The 14138-nt window shown below is 48.1% G+C and overlaps 1 protein-coding gene across 1 annotated transcript in view; it reads left to right on the forward strand.

Moving 5' to 3' along the window:
• Window positions 1–9153: 9153 nt before the first annotated feature.
• Window positions 9154–14138, forward strand: part of LOC146356171 (uncharacterized) — a 277120-nt gene continuing 272135 nt past the window's right edge. The window contains exons 1-5 of the mRNA XM_084830032.1: window positions 9154–9306; window positions 10801–11322; window positions 11480–11606; window positions 11920–12002; window positions 12283–12409. Coding sequence (XP_084686158.1) covers window positions 10891–11322; window positions 11480–11606; window positions 11920–12002; window positions 12283–12409 — 769 coding nt within the window. The 5' untranslated portion in view covers window positions 9154–9306; window positions 10801–10890. The remainder of the gene's footprint in view (window positions 9307–10800; window positions 11323–11479; window positions 11607–11919; window positions 12003–12282; window positions 12410–14138) is intronic.

The following is a 14138-nucleotide window of genomic DNA, read 5'->3' on the forward strand; positions in this document are numbered from 1 at the left end:
TTTTATTGTTGTTGTTCAGTCGTTCAGTGGTGTCCGACTCTTCGTGACCCCATGGACCATAGCACGCCAGGCCTTCCTGTCCTGCGCTCTCTCCCGGAGCGTGCTCAAGTTCATATTCATTGCATCCGTGATGCTATCTAGCCATCTCATCCTCTGCCGTCCCCTTCTCCTTTTGCCTTCAGTCTTTCCCAGCATCAGGGTCTTTTCCAGGGAGTTTTCTCTTCGCATTAGGTGGCCAAAATATTGGAGCTTCAGCTTCAGTATCTGTCCTTCCAATGAGCACTCAGGGTTGATTTCCTTTAGGATGGACTGATTTGACCTCCTTGCAGTCCAGGGGACTTGTAAGAGTCTTCTCCAGCAGCACAGTTCGAAAGCATCAATTCTTCGGCGCTCAGCCTTCCTTATAGTCCAGCTCTCACAGCCATACATTACTACTGGGAAAACCATAGCTTTGATTATGCAGACCTTTGTCGGCAAGGTGATGTCTCTGCTTTTTACTATGCTGTCTAGGTTTGCCATAGCTTTCCTCCCAAGGAGCAAGCGTCTTTTAATTTCATGGCTACAGTCACCGTCTGCGGTGATCTTGGAGCCCAAGAAAGTAAAATCTGTCACTGCTTCCATTTCTTCCCCTTCTATATGCCAGGAAGTGATGGGGCCAGATGCCATGATCTTCGTTTTTTTAATGTTGAGTTTCAAACCAGCTTTTGCACTCTCCTCTTTCACCCTCAACAAGAGGCTCTTGAGATCCTCTTCACTTTCTGCCGTTAGGGTGGTATCGTCTGCATATCGGAGGTTGTTGATAATTCTCCCAGCAATCTTAATTCCGACCTCTGATTCATCCAACCCGGCGTTTCTCATGATGTACTCTGCATATAAGTTAAATAAGCAGGGTGACACTATGCAGCCTTGTCGTACCCCTTTCCCAATTTTGAACCAATCGGTTGTTCCATGTCTGGTTCTTACTGTTGCTTCTTGACCTTCGTACAGGTTTCTCAGGAGACAGGTAAGGTGGTCTGGTACTCCCATCTCTTTAAGAATTTGCCACAGTTTGTTGTGATCCACACAATCACAGGCTTTAGCGTAGTCAATGAAGCAGAAATAGACGTTTTTCTGGAATTCTCTTGCTTTCTCCATGATGCAGCGAATGTTGGCGATTTGATCTCTAGTTCCTCTGCCTCTTCTAAACCCAGCTTGTACTTCCGGTAGTTCTCGGTTCGCATACTGCTGAAGCCTAGCTTGTAGGATTTTGAGCATCACCTTGCTGGCATGTGAAATGAGCGCAATTGTGCGGTAGTTGGAACACTCTTTGGCGTTGCCCTTCTTTGGAATTGGAATGTAAACTGACCTTTTCCAGTCTTGTGGCCACTGTTGAGTGTTCCAGATTTGTTGGCATATTGAATGCAGCACTTTAACAGCATCATCTTTTAGGATTTTAAATAGCTCGGCTGGAATACTGTCATCTCCGCTAGCTTTGTTGTTACTAATGCTTCCTAAGGCCCACTTGACTTCACTCTCGAGGATGTCCGGCTCAAGTTCAGTGACCGCACTATCATGGCTATCAGGGACATTCAGATCTTTCCTGTATAGTTCTTCTGTGTATTCTTGCCACCTCTTCTTAATCTCATCTGCTTCTGTTAGGTCCCTGCCTTCTTTGTCCTTTATCATGCCCGTCTTTGCACAAAACGTTCCCTTGAGATCTCCAGTTTTCTTGAAGAGATCTCTAGTCTTTCCCATTCTGTTGTTTTCCTCGATTTCTTTGCATTGTTCATTTAAGAAGGCCTTCTTGTCTCTCCTTGCTATTCTCTGGAACTCTGCATTCAGTTGGGTATATCTTCCCCTTTCTCCCTTGCTTTTCGCTTCCCTTCTTTCGTGAGCTACTTGTAAAGCCTCATCAGACAGCCACTTTGCTTTCTTGCATTTCTTTTTCTTTGGGATGGATTTCGTTGCTGCCTCCTGAACAATGTTACGGACCTCCGTCCATAGTTCCTCAGGCACTCTGTCTATCAGGTCTAATCCCTGAAATTTATTCCTCACCTCCACTGTATATTCATCAGGGATATGATTTAGGTCATACCTGAACAGTTTAGTGGTTTTCCCAACGTTCTTCAATTTAAGCCGAAATTTTGCAAGAAGCAGCTCATGATCTGAGCCACAGTCAGCTCCAGGTCTTGTTTTTACTGACTGTATGGAGCTTCTCCATCTTTGGCTGCAAAGGACATAATCAATCTGATTTCGATATTGACCATCTGGTGACGTCCATGTGTAGAGTCGCCTCTTGTGCTGTTGGAAAAGAGTGTTTGCTATGATCAGCATGTTCTCTTGGCAAAACTCTATTAGCTTTTGTCCTGCTTCATTTTGTACACCAAGGCCATGCCTGCCTGTTATCCCGGTGATTTCTTGACTTCCTACTTTAGCATTCCAATCCCCTATGATGAAGAGGACATCTTTTTTTGGTGTTAGTTCTAGAAGGTGTTGTAGGTCTTCATAGAACCGATCAACCTCAGCTTCTTCGGCCTCAGTGGTTGGGGCATAGACTTGAATTACTGTGATGTTGAATATTTTATAGTTGGTTGTAAATGGTGTTGTTGAATTGTTCTTGATTTTGTATTTCTCTGTATTTGTTCATGATGATTTTAGTGAGTAAGGGCACAGTCCTATGTATGCTTAGCCAGAAAGAAGCATTCCCCATCCAGAAAGGTGCCCTACAACTTCCAGCATTCCCCAGCCAGAAAGAAATCCTACAACTCCCAGCGTAGCTAGCTGAGGAATGCTGGGAGTTGTAGGACTTTTTTTCTGGCTAAATATGCTTAGGATTGCACCCTTAACCACTTTGAAAGTGCGTTATAGCCCGTGAAATTGGTATATCAAATCTTAAAGTAAATGCTAAGGAAGGAGTCGTGTTAATGTGCAGAAGGAAATACAACTAAAGAAACATTGGGGTTGTATTTTTCCCCCTCTTATGTTAGTACTGTGGTAAGAATCCTTTAAACCTCACCCCTGATGTGTTGTGTGTACCCCAGAATGGCAACGCAGTTATAAGAGTGCCGTTGGCACCTGTTTAAGGTGTTCCACAGATGCTGATGCTTCTGTAAGTCTTAGCCAGAGCTACTCTTATGTTTGAACACTAGCCTTGTTTTGGCTGCACAGTCTCCAAGAAGCAGATTACAGCCCGTGAGCAGTTTCTCTGCCGATTCAAAGGGAGGATGAGTACCTCCCCAGACTGCAGGCTGATAACATTGTATGTTGTGCAGTAACTGAGTGTCGGTAGCTGGCAGACTGCCGTCCCTCTCCAAAGAGAGAACATTCAGTTCCTCTCCAGATAACTGTGTGTTGTGTACCTCCAAATATGGCTAGAGTTCTTCCCTGTATGTGACTTATTTCGCTGTATAAAAGCCCGCCCCACTGAACAGTCAGGCCTCTCTGCCCCTTTGCTGACAGAGTGCCTTGCTGGCCACGCAATAAAGCACTTTCAGATCCAGAGTCTTACCCGTGTCCGGCTAGACAACGAACAAGGAGCGTGTTCCGCTCACACGACAGTACATAGTGACAAATACTGACCGAGAGTCCATAGATGTCCCCCAACTGCAAACGGAATAGCAATATTGAGAATTTCTGCTCACTTCATCGAATACGTTTTACCCAGCTACAGTTTCTTTGCATTTCAGTGCTAGTCAAATCCAGGCTCAGCTCAGGACATTTTGCTGCCTGAGGCAAAGCAACAAATGCCCCCCGCCCCGCCCCCCGGTGACAGAATTGGTTTGAAAGGGACATTTAACTTCAGCTCCATAGGTAGAGCAGGGTTGGGGAAGCTGTAGCCCTCCAGAGGCTATTGGACTACAAATCCATGACCCCTGAGCATTAATCAAGCTAGATGGGGCCGATGGGAGTTGGACTCTGTCACCGACTAGCAGTACCCTGTTGTGTGAGTGGAAAGGAAAGGAAATCCAGGCCTGGAGTTCTTCCTGTGACCAGAACAGGCCGCCTGCTTTGCCACAGAAACGCTCCCGAAAGCCTTCCCTGTTCCTTCTCTCCTTACAACCAGCTCTGCAACTGAGGCTCTTTGGCCTGCATTGCTCATAACCTTGCCTGGCCAATCTTACCTCTATTAAAGCCGAGACGTAAATAAAGATGTTACCTTCCTGTGATGGGTTTAGACTCCCTTACCCTTGGGCTGCAGGCCTAGCTAATAAGCAGGCCCCTTCCTTCCCACCTCCCGAGGATGCATTTTGCAGCTCAGCTGAGCAGCTCTTCTGTTGCATACACAACTATGTAAAATATGGCCCGGGAAAGGTCCCATTATGTCACACACATGTTGAGATTCGAGTGCCATCATACACCCCGATACACCATTTCCTCTTTTTATGAAAACTTTAAACCTAGTACCAAGTATTCTGGTGAGCCATGTGGTAGCGTCAGGACAGGGACAATGGTGTGCACAGGAACTGGAGCAGGGGCTCCCTTGCTTTCTGGAGGCCTGAGGCAAATTGCCCCAGTTCTCCCCCCTCTGGTTAGCCCTGCAGCTTTGCGGTGTTATCAGGTTGTATAGCTTGCACAGGTTTGCAAAACATAGCAGTGTTAACAGGCCCTGCTACTCGCAGGCTTTTCCCTACTAATGTCTATGAAATGGGCCCAGAGTGAGCGAGCTCTTATTTGCTGCTCTGCTTTCAGCGCACTCCTGCTCCGGTTCTAGGATCCCCAGGACGTTTCTGTCATGTGATGTGGGTGGCTCTCAACAGTTGACTCTCATGGAGTTCTGGCCTATATTCTTTATTATGTTCAGCACACACACAAAATGGCTCCTGCTGTGAACTCTCCTGCCTGAGCTCCAACATTCCCTCCTCAGCCGCAAGAAGTAGGTTGTCTGTTGGAGTGGTGTAACTAGTCCTCAAGGCAAAGTGTCACTGTATTCTACCATATCCCAGGCTGTAGCCTGAGGCAACGCGACAAATGTCCCTGCCCTGCCCGTGACAGAATTGGTTTGAAAGGGGCATTTAACTTCAGCTCCATAGGTAGAGCAGGGTTGGGGAACCTGTAGCCCTCCAGAGACCATTGGACTACAATTCCCATCACTTGTTGTTGTTCAGTCGTTCAGTCGTGTCCGACTCTTCGTGACCCCATGGACCATAGCACGCCAGGCCTTCCTGTCCTGCGCTCTCTCCCGGAGCGTGCTCAAGTTCATATTCATTGCATCCGTGATGCTATCTAGCCATCTCATCCTCTGCCGTCCCCTTCTCCTTTTGCCTTCAGTCTTTCCCAGCATCAGGGTCTTTTCCAGGGAGTTTTCTCTTCGCATTAGGTGGCCAAAATACTGGAGCTTCAGCTTCAGTATCTGTCCTTCCAATGAGCACTCAGGGTTGATTTCCTTTAGGATGGACTGATTTGACCTCCTTGCAGTCCAGGGGACTCGTAAGAGTCTTCTCCAGCACCACAGTTCGAAAGCATCAATTCTTCGGCGCTCAGCCTTCCTTATAGTCCAGCTCTCACAGCCATACATTACTACTGGGAAAACCATAGCTTTGATTAGACGGACCTTTGTCGGCAAGGTGATGTCTCTGCTTCTTACTATGCTGTCTAGGTGTGCCATAGCTTTCCTCCCAAGGAGCAAGCGTCTTTTAATTTCATGGCTACAGTCACCGTCTGCGGTGATCTTGGAGCCCAAGAAAGTAAAATCTGTCACTGCTTCCATTTCTTCCCCTTCTATATGCCAGGAAGTGATAGGGCCAGATGACATGATCTTAGTTTTTTTAATGTTGAGTTTCAAACCAGCTTTTGCACTCTCCTCTTTCACCCTCAACAAGAGGCTCTTGAGATCCTCTTCGCTTTCTGCCATTAGGGTGGTATCGTCTGCATATCGGAGGTTGTTGATAATTCTCCCGGCAATCTTAATTCCGACCTCTGATTCATCCAACCCGGCATTTCTCATGATGTACTCTGCATATAAGTTAAATAAGCAGGGTGACAATATGCAGCCTTGTCGTACTCCTTTCCCAATTTTGAACCAATTGGTTGTTCCATGTCTGGTTCTTACTGTTGCTTCTTGACCCTCGTACAGGTTTCTCAGGAGACGGGTAAGGTGGTCTGGTACTCCCATCACTTTCAGAATTTGCCACAGTTTGTTGTGATCCACACAATCAAAGGCTTTAGCGTAGTCAATGAAGCAGAAATAGACGTTTTTCTGGAATTCTCTTGCTTTCTCCATGATGCAGCGAATGTTGGCGATTTGATCTCTAGTTCCTCTGCCTCTTCTAAACCCAGCTTGTACTTCCGGTAGTTCTCGGTTCGCATACTGCTGAAGCCTAGCTTGTAGGATTTTGAGCATCACCTTGCTGGCATGTGAAATGAGCGCAATTGTGCGGTAGTTGGAACACTCTTTGGCGTTGCCCTTCTTTGGAATTGGAATGTAAACTGACCTTTTCCAGTCTTGTGGCCACTGTTGAGTGTTCCAGATTTGTTGGCATATTGAATGCAGCACTTTAACAGCATCATCTTTTAGGATTTTAAATAGCTCGGCTGGAATACTGTCATCTCCGCTAGCTTTGTTGTTACTAATGCTTCCTAAGGCCCACTTGACTTCACTCTCGAGGATGTCCGGCTCAAGTTCAGTGACCGCACTATCATGGCTATCAGGGACATTCAGATCTTTCCTGTATAGTTCTTCTGGGTATTCTTGCCACCTCTTCTTAATCTCATCTGCTTCTGTTAGGTCCCTGCCTTCTTTGTCCTTTATCATGCCCGTCTTTGCACAAAACGTTCCCTTGAGATCTCCAATTTTCTTGAAGAGATCTCTAGTCTTTCCCATTCTGTTGTTTTCCTCGATTTCTTTGCATTGTTCATTTAAGAAGGCCTTCTTGTCTCTCCTTGCTATTCTCTGGAACTCTGCATTCAGTTGGGTATATCTTCCCCTTTCTCCCTTGCTTTTCACTTCCCATCTTTCGTGAGCTACTTGTAAAGCCTCATCAGACAGCCACTTGGCTTTCTTGCATTTCTTTTTCTTTGGGACGGATTTCGTTGCTGCCTCCTGAACAATGTTACGGACCTCCGTCCATAGTTCCTCAGGCACTCTGTCTATCAGGTCTAATCCCTGAAATCTATTCCTCACCTCCACTGTATATTCAGAAGGGATATGACTGAGGTCATACCTGAACGGTTTAGTGGTTTTCCCGACGTTCTTCAATTTAAGCCGAAATTTTGCAAGAAGCAGCTCATGATCTGAGCCACAGTCAGCTCCAGGTCTTGTTTTTACTGACTGTATGGAGCTTCTCCATCTTTGGCTGCAAAGGACATAATCAATCTGATTTCGATATTGACCATCTGGTGACGTCCATGTGTAGAGTCGCCTCTTATGCTGTTGGAAAAGAGTGTTTGCTATGATCAGCATGTTCTCTTGGCAAAACTCTATTAGCTTTTGTCCTGCTTCATTTGGTACACCAAGGCCATGCCTGCCTGTTATCCCGGTGATTTCTTGACTTCCTACTTTAGCATTCCAATCCCCTATGATGAAGAGGACATCTTTTTTGGGTGTTAGTTCTAGAAGGTGTTGTAGGTCTTCATAGAACCGATCAACCTCAGCTTCTTCGGCCTCAGTGGTTGGGGCATAGACTTGAATTACTGTGATGTTGAATGGTTTGCCTTGGATTCGTACTGAGATCATTCTACCATTTTTAAGATTGTACCCCAGTACTGCTTTTCCCACCCTTTTGTTGACGATGAGTGCTACTCCATTTCTTCTAAGGGATTCTTGCCCACAATAGTAGATATGATGGTCACCTGAATTAAATTCGCCCATGCCTGTCCATTTTAGTTCGCTGATTCCCAAGATGTCGATGTTCAATCTTGCCATCTCATGTTTGACCACCTCCAGCTTACCTTGATTCATTGATCTGACATTCCAGGTTCCTAAACAATATTGTTCTTTACAGCATCGGATTTTCTTTTCACCGCCAGACACATCCACAGCTGAGTGTCCTTTCGGGTTTGGCCCAGCCGCTTCACTCTTTCTGGCGCTACTTGGAAATACCCTCTGCTCTTCCCCAGTAGCATATTGGACACCTTCCGACCTGAGGGGCTCATCTTCCGGCGTCATATCTTTTAGCCTTGTGATACGTTCCATGGGGTTTTCTTGGCAAGAATACTGGAGTGGGTTGCCATTTCCTTCTCCAGTGGACCACATTTTGTCAGAACCCTCTGCCATGACCTGTCCGTCTTGGGTGGCCCTGCACGGCATAGCTTATGGCTTCACTGAGTTACGCAAGCCCCTTCGCCACAACAAGGCAGTGATCCATGAAGGGGAATTCCCATCACCCTTGAGCATTAACCATGCTGGCTGGAGCTGATGGGAGCAGGAATCTGTCACTGGCTAGCAATGCCGTGTTCTGTGAGCGGAAAGGAAAACAAGCAAAAGATGAGCTCCCACGCCGTTTTGCTCACACTCCCGATTTCCTTTTCCCTCCCTGTGGGCTTTTCTGCTGCCACCGGGTAGAAACCTTCATTGCTCTGGTGGCCTCCATGGACAGAGACTTAAAATTTTCTGGGTCACAGGTATCTCATTTAGGAAATGTGGGGACTGGTTATTAGACCTGTGGTGGGTAGCCAAAAAGAAGAAGGAAGAGGGACCACAACATTTCAAATACCGAAGATTAAATTTTACTAAAGAAAACTGTCAATTGGAAAAAGTTTGACATCTGAAGGAATGCACACACCCTCAGAAAAGGCATATGAACAGCAGGGAAGAAGCTGCAGGAAAAAAAGGCAACTCTCAAGTCCAACAATAATGAGCGAAGCGAGGCAGGCGGCTACTAAGGAGGGGCTTTTCAGTGGTGGCACCCAGCTTGTAGTATGCCCTCCCCAGAGATGCTGACCTGGCGCCTACGTTGCGGTCTTTTCCGTGAAGACCTGTTTCTTCCTTTAAATCTGCTTTTGAAAATATTTACCCTGCTGCTGCTTTATACTTCGGTTTTATACTGCAGACAAAAACTTCTAAGAGTGCATATTCCTCTTTATCACGCTGATTGTTATGGCTTCAGCGACAGCGAGCCCCGGGCGAGCTGAGCACGTGCCGCTGTATTGCCCGTTCCCCACGCCTGAGCCGGGGCGACGTGCGGCGCTGCCCCGCGCTCCGGGCAAGGGGGCGCCCGGGCTTGCGGGGTCGGGCGGAGCGCGCGCGGCTCCTGGGGGGCGGGGAGGGGCCCCGCGTGCGCGCGCCTCCCCCGGAACCCCTTCCTGTGCCGGCTCCGCCCCGCGGGGAAGCGGAGCCGCTCCTGTCCGGCGCGGGCGGGCGGGCGCGCCGCGGAGTCCCTGCGGGGTCAGGCGAGTCTCCTGCGGCCCCGCCGGGGCGTGCGGGAGGGGTCCCTGGGGAAGCCCCGGGGGGCGCGCGCCCGGGGAGGACGGGCGCGGGGGCTCGCCAGGCACGTCCGCGCGCAGCCAGTGGCGAGGAACGGGAAAGCGGGGGGGGGGCATTATCCCGTTGGGAGGCCGGGGCTGCCGAGGGCGGGGGCGGGGGCGGGTGGAGGGCTGAGGAGAGGCCCCCGCCCGGGGCTCAGCCCGGGAAGGCGGCTCGTGCGGCGCACCCCTGCCTCAGCCTCAGCCTCCCCCAGTGCAGGGCGCGCTCCCGGTGCGCCGGAGTACAACTCCCTCCACGGACGAGCGCAGGCTGGGAAGGCAGGACACGCGCCGTCCTGCTCTCCGCAAAGCCAGGAGGCCCTTTCACGGGGCGGGGGGGTTGGAAGTCGGAAATGGTGTAAAAGATGGAACAGAAGCGACTGACCGATCAACCCCCCCGTGTTTTGCTCAGGATGGGCGTCCTCTCCATAGTCACCCTTTGTCCGCTCATGGGGGTTGCGGGGAGAAGAAACTAGTCACTGGACGCAAGTCTTCAAACGCAGAAGAAAGGAAATATCAAATAGGGATGTCGAAACGCGTGTGGGGAGGAGGGTGGGGGACCCCAGCAAGCATGGCAACAGATCCCAGCTCTTTTGCTGCACAAAGTCTGTGGGCTCCTTGGCAGCAACGGCCGGCCAGTGGTGGGAACAGGACGAGGCCCTACGTGAGCCTTGGTTCTGCTCCAGCAAGACAACTCTTAGCTGTGACTGTGAGAGGAATGGAGCCTCCATGGACAGAGAGAGTATATCTGATTCGGGGGCAGCAGAGACATGTTACTTAGTTTTACCTGAAATAATCAAAAAGGTACCCGAATTAGAGAAAAGGTTATGTTTTTCCTAAAAAAAATTCCTAAAAATTGGGGAATGCTGGTTTAGAGTTGGAGATCAAACTAGAGGATGTCAGCTTGAGCCCTTAGTCCTGTGCCCCAAGCGTGTCCTGAAAGGTCTGAGGTGGATGTTGAAAAGGGTTGTGGCACTCTGCCAGGGACTTTGTCCACCCACTGCCCACACTGAAGGAGTTTTGGGGTAAGCCCTCTTCACCCTCCTACTCCCTTCATACTTAGTGTATTTTTATTTATCTATTTATTACATTTATATGCTGCCTTTTATCCGCTTGCCATGATCCCAAGGTGGCTCACATGATCCTCTTCTCCATTTTATCCTCGCAACAACCCTATGAGGTAGGTTAGGTTGAGAGTCAGTGACTGGACCAGTGTCACCAAGCGAGCTTCATGGCTGACCAGCAACTAGAACCCGTGTCTCCCGAGTCCCAGTCCAGCACTCTTACCACTGCACCACACAGGCGCCATCCTTTCCTTCAGAGAGATGACCTGGTTGCTAGCCAGAGTTATCCCTGGGAAAAAATTCTTCCTGCCCTGATAATGTAATAATTATCTCACAGAATCATGTCCTGGCTTTGCAGGATTTGGTAGCATGTCCGCTTAAGGCAGTCTTGGCCTTCACACAGAAAGTGCCAGAAGGAGGAGGTTCTGTGGCCCTGTCAGAGGCTTCCATGGAACACAGATCCAAGATGGACCGGAAAGGCTCTGCTGGCCCCAGAGGAGGAAGAGGGCCTGGTGAAACCACAAATGGGAGCAGTGGGGAATTCTGGGAAAGACCGGTGCAGAGAATCCAGGGAGGAGAGATGCTGTGCCCAGATGGACGGCGCCTGCGCTTCAGGCAGTTCTGCTACCAGGAGGCCGAGGGGCCCCGAGAGGTTTGCAGCCAACTCCACAATCTCTGCTGTCAGTGGTTGGAACCAGGGAGGCACACAAAATCTCAGATGCTGGACCTGGTCATCCTGGAACAGTTCCTGACCGTCCTGCCTGCAGAAATAGGGAGCTGGGTGAGAGAATGTGGAGCGGAGACCAGTTCCCAGGCGGTGGCCCTGGCAGAAGGTTTCCTCCTGAGCCAGGCAGAGGACAAGAAACTGGAAGAGGAGCAGGTGGGAGCCTTTCTTCTCGATATCTGCAGAGGGTGAAGAATGTGTGGGATGATATACTAAAATGTTCTGCGAATTGTCCCAGGCCTTTGCCTCTCATGTCATTCCTCTTCTAATCCTTCTCTCCATTGCATGTCTTGGATCCTCACTGCTCTTTCAGGAGCAGGGCCTGTTTACAGAATTGGGCACTGATTTACCTGAGGCAGAGAAGGCTCCATCCAGCAGCAGACAGAGTCCAGTGCAAAGGAGGATCGTGCTGGAGGGGGACAGGGGAGCCACCATGCAGGGTGAGGATTAATGGGGCATATTTCGACTTCTAAATATTTTGGATGGTTGAGGGGGGATGGTTGTGGAGTGGCTGTTTCCAAAGGTCAGAAATGTGTTTCTTTTCTACCCTTGAAGTCATTATACATGGAAACCAGCTTTGTGATTTCTGGTCAAGGACCCAAATGGGGAGGGATGTTTTTGAACACAGCTGAGATCTTAAAAAATGGGTATAAGCCGGTGGAGGTTTAACCCCTTTGTGAACTGAGACATGCATCATCTAGTCTCCGAGAACAGCACATGCACCAGCTTTCGCACCACCTTTGACTCCCACAGGTGAAGGGATGATGCCGGCAATACACATCCAGCCATCACTTCTTCATGGTGGAGGGGAAACAGCTGCCCTGGACCTGGATCAGGTAGCGGGAAGGAAGGATCCCTGGGGAGACATGCAGGAGCAGCAACCTCTGTCTTCAGCTCACCCCCCTGGGCCTGAACAGATCTGGGCTCTGCGTGCTCCTCATGAAGGTTTAATTAGGTTTTCCCCATGTTTGGGGGCCCATGGGAACAAAAGAAAAGTACATGCACAGCTGCTGAGAATACTAACTATACACCTCATCTTAACTAGTGCTTTGGGTTTTGCTCATCTGTAATCTTGATGGAGTCTTATGAGGAGAAAACGTTTTCTTTTCCTTTCAGGGTCTGGTGGCCTTTGAGGAGGTGGCTGTGTCCTTCACGGAGGAGGAGTGGGCTCTGCTGGATCCTGGCCAGAGAGCTCTGCATCAGAAAGTCATGGATGAGAATTCTGGGAGTGTGGCCTTTCTTGGTAAGGCTCCGTCTTTCCCTGTTTGGTAACAATATCGTTTACAAACGCAAGAAACTAATTCTGGCATTTTTGCACATTACGTACATCTCAGCATGTCAAGTCTCCATCTTCCAATCTAAGACGACGTATTTGTTTTTATTGACTATGGGCACAATCATATGTATGTTTAGACAGAAAACAACTTGCCGTAGGACCTCTTCCTGTCTAAACCTGTGCATCATAACATTAATATTCCACTGTTCCATATCGAAAACATATATATCTACAAGTGGTCTAACGATGGTTGGACTTCAGTATTAAATGTTAAAACCACAAAATTCTGCAAACAGGAATTTAAATCCGAGAGGCAAGATTGAGCAGCCCCAATAGAGAAGGAGGCGTGTGTCCCTTGGCAGGAAGTGGTAACAGAACTGGGACCACTGTTAAGAAGGCCCTGTAGCTCTGATAGAGTATATACCTTTATTCCCTCTTCTTCATTTTGCTCCAGTCAAGCATCTGGAGAGTGATCATTATGCCAGGACCAGACTAAAAATAAAATTAGTTCTAAAATGTATTGAAATAACAGGCAAGATGGTGAAAAGTGGTAGAAACTCAACAATTAGCTGAATTAAAAATGATTAAGGCATAATAAATGGGGTGAGGCTGTTACAGTGTGACTATCATAAAAGTATTAATAAAATATAAACAGTAATCCCATTAACTAATGAAGACATAGTGCATGGCAAGTAGAATATTAGGGAAAGAATATCAGATATTAATATTTGCCTAGCACCCTCTCCGGCGCAGCTAACTTAGGGCACAATCCCTTTTATAGTAACAAGAAAAGACAATAAAGTCCGACGAAACTGCTGTGTCAGCGTCTTAGAGGATTGACAGGGCTATGAAAAATGAGAAAAACCCAACCAGCTATAAAGAACCAGGCCGTAAGAGCAGAATGCAGAACCTTGCTCCTAAAATCAAGAAACAAAAGAACATTGGTGACGATTATTGAAATATAGGGCACTAAGTTCTCATTTTGACTAATTAGTAGCTAAAATATGTTTTAAAACTAAATCCCACTCTCCTCCTCCCGAAGGAAAGCCTTTTGGGTCAGAGTCTTAAGTGTCAAAGTAGTTCTGTGATCAAAGCCATAAAACAATAAAGAAAATCAGAAGACACAAACTTAACTGTGTTTTACCCTAAAACATTTCAGAAGCACTTTTTATTCTGCCCTACTTGCTCCTTTGCTAAACATCCTCTGAATTAGTTCTGTGTTATTCCATATCCGGGCCAGGACAGTTCAGAGATCTCCCGGTTTTTTAACGTGCAGCGTCCTCGTCGGAGGATTGGTACCTTCGCAGCCTCTGTCGCTCTTCAATGGCAGGAGGACTCTTCACACTGCCACGATTCAATTTGTCTAACCCCCTGTTAAAGGCATCCAAATTGGGGAAGTGAATTCCATAGTTTAGCTATGTGCGGTGTGTAGAAATACTTCCTTTAGTCTGTCTTGAATCTCCTAACAATCTGCTTCATGGGACAACCCCAGGTTCTAGTATTATAAGCGAGGGAGGTTAATGTCTCCCTATCCACTTTCTCCACACCGTGCATAAGTTTGTACACCTCAGTCATTTTGTACACTTCTGTCGCCTAGATTAGGACTTAACTACTCAGGCCATGTCCCCATTCCAGAGATGTGCAGGACATTGACATAGTCACCCATTTCATCTCGCAATAGAATTCATCCGCCTCT

The sequence above is a fragment of the Heloderma suspectum genome, chromosome 2 (genome assembly GCF_057233095.1).
Source record: "Heloderma suspectum isolate Gila_16-S chromosome 2, 16-S_ref, whole genome shotgun sequence".
NCBI classification, from domain to species: Eukaryota; Metazoa; Chordata; class Lepidosauria; order Squamata; family Helodermatidae; genus Heloderma; species Heloderma suspectum.